The 7,367-nt window shown below is 29.9% G+C and overlaps 1 protein-coding gene across 1 annotated transcript; it reads right to left on the bottom strand.

Moving 5' to 3' along the window:
- Window positions 1-333: 333 nt before the first annotated feature.
- Window positions 334-1,057, bottom strand: LOC105368038 (GILT-like protein C02D5.2). The gene has a single exon (XM_011506934.1). It carries the CDS (start codon window positions 1,055-1,057, stop codon window positions 377-379), a length of 681 nt encoding a protein of 226 aa, XP_011505236.1. The 3' UTR covers window positions 334-376.
- Between the last annotated feature and the right edge of the window lie 6,310 nt (window positions 1,058-7,367).

Raw genomic sequence — 7,367 nt, 5'->3', positions numbered from 1 at the left:
GATATTGTAAATCAGTATATAATCAGAGATTCCGCTAAAAGAAGAAAATTAATGGCATATATACTTAAATTAATAAATTCTGAATAGCAAAATACAGACAGATTTTGGAAATATTCCAAGCATAAAAATTGTTTTTTCTGAAAATTTTAAGTAAAATTAACAACGTATCATTTATAAATGACAAAGTTCTTAAATGTAAAACAATATGAAAACTTATACATAAAACTAAATATTTTTTTGTAACGTATTATACGGTCATAATATGTATCTTAAAATAGTTATATGACCGTATATTTAAAATTGTATATTTATATTTATATTGCATTTCATAATAATTCTAACAAAGTAAAACGTTTAAAAATTGTCGAAATAGATTTTAACTTTTACATTCTTTTAGTGGTATCTCTATACGTTGACATATTTGACGTAATAAATTTTTAAGAATTAATATTTGATTATCCATTTCACTATCAAGCGTAATCGTTGGAATAAAATTAATCGCAGGATCTAAAGCTTTTGTGATTTCTCCATACTTCATTAAAAGTCTCCTTCCCTCGATAGATTGTGCGCAATTTACTATTGACTTATATTCATCCATTTGACTAGTGCAACTTCTTAAAATAGACATGGGATGCATATTATTTTTTATCATACAAGCTACTACTTCTAATTGTTTTCTAGTATCTTTAATTTTGTTGATCGAGCATGCATGAATGATATTGGCTGCGCATTCGACCGCTCCATGTTGGCATTCAAATGTATAATCATCCTTGACAACTGTTGTTTCTGCCTTGCCATATGGAATTAATTGTATCTCAATATAATTCCCTATACTGTTAAACGTTGGTACTACTTGTTTGATAATAAAATATTTTGAATCAGGGCACAATGCTTCATAATAAACTGTAACGAGTATTGGTTCAAATTTTTGCTTCTTATCAATTTCCTTTGAGCTTGATTGTTTCAAATAGTATACCCATAGTTTAGAAATTTGCCATAAAAATACTATTATAAATACAGAAATTAGTAATTTTATTCTTAAATTACTTATTTTCATTTTTAAAGATAAGAAGCTAAAAGTTAAAAAATTATAAATAAGTAATCGAGTACATTTGCAAATTATTTGAATTAAACGAAGTGAAAGAAAACTATGTATTATTTATATATAATGAAATTATTTTATCTATGCGTATGTATTAATACTTATGCTTTAATATTTAGCAAGAAACATAATGTTAATTTTTAGCTTTAATTTGCTCGATACCCTTACATTCGTTTGTCAAAACCGTCTGAAGAATAAATTTTTATATATAATTATAATCTATATTATAAAATAGGAAAAACAATATTAACTCCAATATCTCAACTAATTCTTACAGCTCCTTTTAATAATAACAACTGTCACTATTTGAAACGTCGAACTACCTAAGAAATATCAAATAATTGTATATTCCCATTGATTGCGAAGCAGCATCTAAAAGAAAAAATTTCTGTTAAAACCATATGGTTTAAAACAACATCACAGAATTATATTATTTCTGATTCTTTACCTAACTACGAGGACAATTAATTTATATCTTGTCGTTTCCCTCTCTAAAACTGTATTTATTAAAATTACATGATTATTAATCTGGCAGGAGAATATAGCAATCGAAAGGAAACCATAATTAACAAAAGTTATTCTAACCTGTACGTGTCAACGTCGACAATTTGTTACAAACTGCACCGCATTTCTCGTGTTAGTACCTGCCACAGCAGCAACCTGCCTTGAATGTGTATTGGATAATATCTTGCGTCCATATTGCTCTATCATATCGACAATATAAGCTGGTCTGAGCAAGTAGTTGCTTGTTTTTCATAATCGTTACAGCTCACGTAAAGTCACTATGGCGCTCCCAATGGCAAACTTAGAGACGTGTGCGTGCCCATGTACGTGCGCCTCTACCTATGCCTGTGTATGTTACATTTCACAGCAGTACTCGCTACTTGGTAGTAGTAGTCGTTCTTTCTAAATCTCTGTTTTCTCCGCATACACTTGTTTCATCCAGAGCAAGATGTTGCTTAAAAGTTTGCACAAGTGAAAATGAAATTTGGTTTTATATATATATCACATCAAAATAAAAACGCTAAGGGGCATAATACTATTTATCGATAATAGATGAATATATGATAATAGATTGATACTATTTCATCTTGTTCGATAACTTCATCGTAATTTAGCGAAGAACTTATATGTTTTATTATGGTACATTTACAATTACATTATTGATGTGTTGGATTTATGTGATGGAAGAGTGTATACTATGTTTACACACAGCGATGCAGTTATATTGATATGATCCTGTGATGAACAGTTCACCATCATCACGGAGCCCCACGTATCTGTATACACACACTGTATCTCTACAGCCCTTCCACTTAAGTTCTTCCCAAGCATCCGTTAGGACGGGCGGCAAACTATAATAAAGCTATCGTATATTTGATTGACCTATTAGATGGCCCACTCTGAGCTAGTTGTTGAGACAACCTCTAGCAGTTGTCACTCCATGCGATCGGTTTCGCGAATGGCATCCCCGATCGTTACCATCGGGATGTCTGTACATCCTAGGTAGACCGGGGCGCGTTTGAGTAGGCATCCCTCCACGGTGCTATGTTATTGATTTTGCCTAAGATCCTATTCCTCTATTCGAGGCCATCTTCCACTACTGTTCTGAGTCAACCCATATGCTTTCGGCCTCCATTCGCTTCTGATCATAAGCATCCTCCAACTAAGGAGCACCTTCCATGATCGATTTAATTTCGTAGAAATTAGTAATATTCTCTGGCGTAAAGCAACCCACTCTATCAGTGGCCTCAGGTCAGATATTTTTGAATGCGGGCCCAACAGTGCCCGACTTTATGATGCAGATTACCATTGCCAGCACATCCTTCATTACTCGAAGTAAATCTTCAAGCTTCCATTGGATGGACTGTAAGACATCCTTGGTTGATGCTGCATTCAGGTGTTGCGCTCCTTCTTGAAGACTGACAACTTGAACCCCTCGGGAAATCTGTTCATGTATTGAGACCCTGGTAAGGGTGGTTGTTAATCACGAATATTCATATATGGTATCACGTCCTTTATATACGATAAAGTGTAAAGGAATAGTGCCACCACAGCAGACATCACCCGGCTACTTTGTGACAAAAATGCGATCTTCCAGAATCTTGTAGAGCTCTGTTGATCCTCTGTTGTTCTCTAACAAAATGGCGTGCTAGCCCCAATGGATTTTAAGTTGATAACAGGGTGATCTATCATTGATTCATCTTGATTTAACGCCCTCTGCCGAGACGTTAAAAAGGCTTTTAGTTGATCAAGACACGGGCATGAGGTGGATGTGTCAATTAACGACTCCTATCGTTACCTGAAGTTAAGGTTGAAAACGAGCTTCGAGGGTAATGGTGATGGTGAGGAACTTTTGAGTGTGGATTTTCTGCGTTTCCTAATATCTGTTTCTTTCGTGCCTTCTTTGGTTGACATGTTATTGTTGGTTTGCACTGCAAAGGGGTAGAAGGTCATAAATCTTCGGATACCTCTTGTTGCGATGTTCTTAGTGGTGCGTTACTACTACATAGGGAAGTGGGCTGTATAGTATGCAGTGATGAAAATATAATTGTTACATTTTCGAAGTTGCACGTGTGCAGGGCACTGGTAAGATGCACTACCTTCCATCGTTAAATATGGTTTATTTACAATTAAATTATTGATGTGTTGGATTTATGTAATAGAAGAGTGTGTTTACTCACTATGTTTATTATGTTTACTCTATGTTTACTCACAGCGATGTAGTTATATTGGCCTGATCCCTATGATGAGCAGTTCACCGTCATGACAGGCTCCGTGATGATGGTAACGATGCCATTGCTGATCTTCTAAGGATTAGCAATAGACTTGGCACATTCCGTCACAAAGAATGTTTCGACACTATGCTTCTTGAAGTGTAATATTTTTCTTGAAAGGGAGTAGATGGTGTCACTAAGTTGTTACTGCAGATTCAAACGCACAGAAGAATGACGTGTGTTCCCTTTGTAATGGCTTCATTGAGAGAGCGACTGTTCTATGGCGACAATGCTAAGACAGAGCTTGATCCCTCTATAACCGACTCACTAAAAGAGACAGCCTGTTGGACAGAGAGCGCTTTCTCGAAGCGTACTTGCTTTAAATACCCACGCGACAACTTAGCGCTGATAAAAATGGAGGCGATTGTGGTGCTAGAAAGAGTCTGCACAAAAAAATACTTGAGATTTTTTCCAAAAATTCTAACGCTTGTGAAATTCGCGAAGTCTAAAAACTCGAGAGATTCTCGGAATATCGAACATATGCGTTTAATTGACTGCTTGCCGATGATCGTTATAGAATAGTTCAATGATTCTTAAATAATTGAATATTAATTACTCAAACGTAATGAACATTTCATATTATTAAGATCATTTATCTATGGTTGTATTATGAATAATTTTCTGTAGTAAATTCAGTATGAAATTAAATATCAATTAATAGAACAAATTAAATGATAAGAAATTATTAATATTAACATAACTCTCAGCATTATTATATTGCCTCAGTATGTTTTATGAAAATGAAAATATATAATAAAATTTATCAAAATAGCTTTAAAAAATTTAATTCGTACATAAAGCAACTTGAACATAAATATCAAAATTTCACTATAAAATAGTATCAAATTGAAAATGTAATTTGATCGAAATATTTATTTGAAACTACTCGTTAAAACATGCTTAAAACTTTAAAAATTGAGAACAAAAATATTTTTCTTAAAAAAAAACGCCAATTTAAAACTAAGCTCATTTGCGTTAAATTTTGAAAAAGGATATACATATGAAATATACAAGTGAAAATTTTGAGTTACAAATATGGTTATTATTTGTTCATTTTATGTTACAAAATTAATTATGATTATAAATAACGACGTCTTACAAATCCAATGGACAATTAAGCAAAATTGTATATAAACTTTAAATTCAAATTTAAATATCACGTACTTCATTACTTCATTGATTGAATCATCTCTAGATCCGTACACAAATGTTTCGAAACATCAAAATCGTGGAATTTTCAATCTTTTCTGTTTGATTCAATTTTTTTTATGAAGATAAAGAGCCTTTTCTATATCTTTTCATAATATAAGTTTGAAAAATTCTTATTCATACAACACTACATTACTATAGTGCATTTACATTATTTACAAGTACAATTTTTTGATTGTTTACAAAAAATTAAAAAGTCGTTTTATGTTTATTTCAAATTTTGTATAATAAAAATTAATATAAATTTCTTTAATAAAGAATTATATATTTAACAACGAAAAAATAAGTTTGAATTTTTATCAAAACAACAATCTCTTTAAAAAAAAAAAAAAAAAAACTTTAACTTTCACATTAGTAAAATTTCAGTTGAATAAAATTAATTTGTTATATTTATAATGTATATAGTTAATTTTCACAAATGGCTTTAACAAAATAAGAAAGCATAATGTTAAAATGTTAAAATTACATTACTCGTCACATTTTAAATAAGATAATCTTAAACAATTTTTCATTTGTTATAAAATTATTTCTATGGATATACCAATCATATATAAAGAAATTTTCATAGAAACAAAATTTAATATAAAAAATAATGTAATTTTAAAAATAATTTAACATTATAATATATATATTTCATTTTTTACCTAATCACTTACACACACACACACACACACACACACACACACACAAATATATATATATATATATATATATATATATATATATATATATATATTTCTCATCACCTATATGCAAATTTCTCTTATAAAAAAGAAAAAAATTATATATAGTTAAAGTTACATTAAATAATCATTATTTCTTTTAAATATTTGTTTCTTAAATTAAATTTTCAAATAATGTTAATAAACTTACAATTAAATTCGATAAACAACGCATTAATAACATTTAATGTAAATATAATTATATATAATTTCATTCTCATAAAATATCGATTTAATCCATTATCTATAATCTACAGCCTAAGTTATTAAATTCATAGATACGTTTATTTTTGTTTTTCATTAAGCTAAATTTTCTAAACATCTAGACCAAACACCACCGTAAAAATAAGATCTTCCAAATCACAAATACTTTTATGATATTTAAATAAAGTTACGATTTTAAATATAATTATGTTTATTTCTAATTTGCAAAAGTTAGTACGAGTGTCAAGTGCACCACGACACGAAGGAACTTTGTAATGGACGTCACAGATTTTCAAAGATTTTAAATCGTTTTAACATAACCACTCAAGTTTAAAAAAAAATATTCATATGTAAAGAAATATTAAAAAATGTTAATATCAGTTAGTATAAGAATGTTGTGTTATGCAAATTAATTAATCATTAATGCGATAAAATACTTTTCGTTACAACTGCATGGCTTTAACGAAATAAGTTTAATGATAAATTAAATGGCAATTATTTTTAATCACTCGATCCTTTATATGGTTGATATTAACTATTTAAATTGTAAAATGTAATTTTTACAAAATAACTACTATTTAAAACATTTAATATTTCAAAATACTTTATTTTGGCCAGGTTTAGTAGCAATTTCATCTTTGTAATTTACACAAATAATTGTTGCTGCAATGATAAGATTAATAATTTTAATTTTGATTTTAAATATAATTTTTTTTTTTTCGTTTTTACCGTAAATTATTTATTAAACGGAAATTCATAAAGATTGACACCATTAATTCAATATACAATTCCGTTAATAATTGTTTTCATAAAATAGAAAATAAACAATACATGATAATATAATATTTCAATTAATACGAACAAATATCATTTATTTAAAAGAACAAATATACAATTTGAGTTTATTGCAGCTCATACGGTGATGTTTGGAGGAAGGAAAAGGGACGGTGCTTCGAGGCTCGGTTTGGTTAATGGACACAAAGCGAATCTCCGCTCGGCACACAAATGAAAAAGTGCATGGAAAAGAAAAATCTCTATCGCTCTATATATTACATAAATAATCATTTTTCCTTGTTTCGTTAATATGGAACATCTATAGTTAAATATCCTGTACTATCCTAAATTCGACTACGTTTATCCTGTTCATTTTTTCTCTTCCTTTTCTTTCTCTATGAGCGGAGATATCACTGTTTCATACAATAATCACTCGGTACAAACACTCAACATCTAAATATTGGCATCGATGAAAAATAATTCTCATAAAAACGGTCAATAAAATTCTCTTCTCTTCACTTTTTTTTCTCCCTCTCTCTCTCTCTCTCTCTCTCTCTTCTCTCTCTCTCTCTATCTCTC

Source organism: Ceratosolen solmsi, unplaced genomic scaffold (genome assembly GCF_000503995.2).
Source record: "Ceratosolen solmsi marchali unplaced genomic scaffold, CerSol_1.0 scaffold6, whole genome shotgun sequence".
Lineage (NCBI taxonomy): Eukaryota > Metazoa > Arthropoda > Insecta > Hymenoptera > Agaonidae > Ceratosolen > Ceratosolen solmsi.
This window is presented reverse-complemented; position numbering and strand designations above follow the sequence as displayed.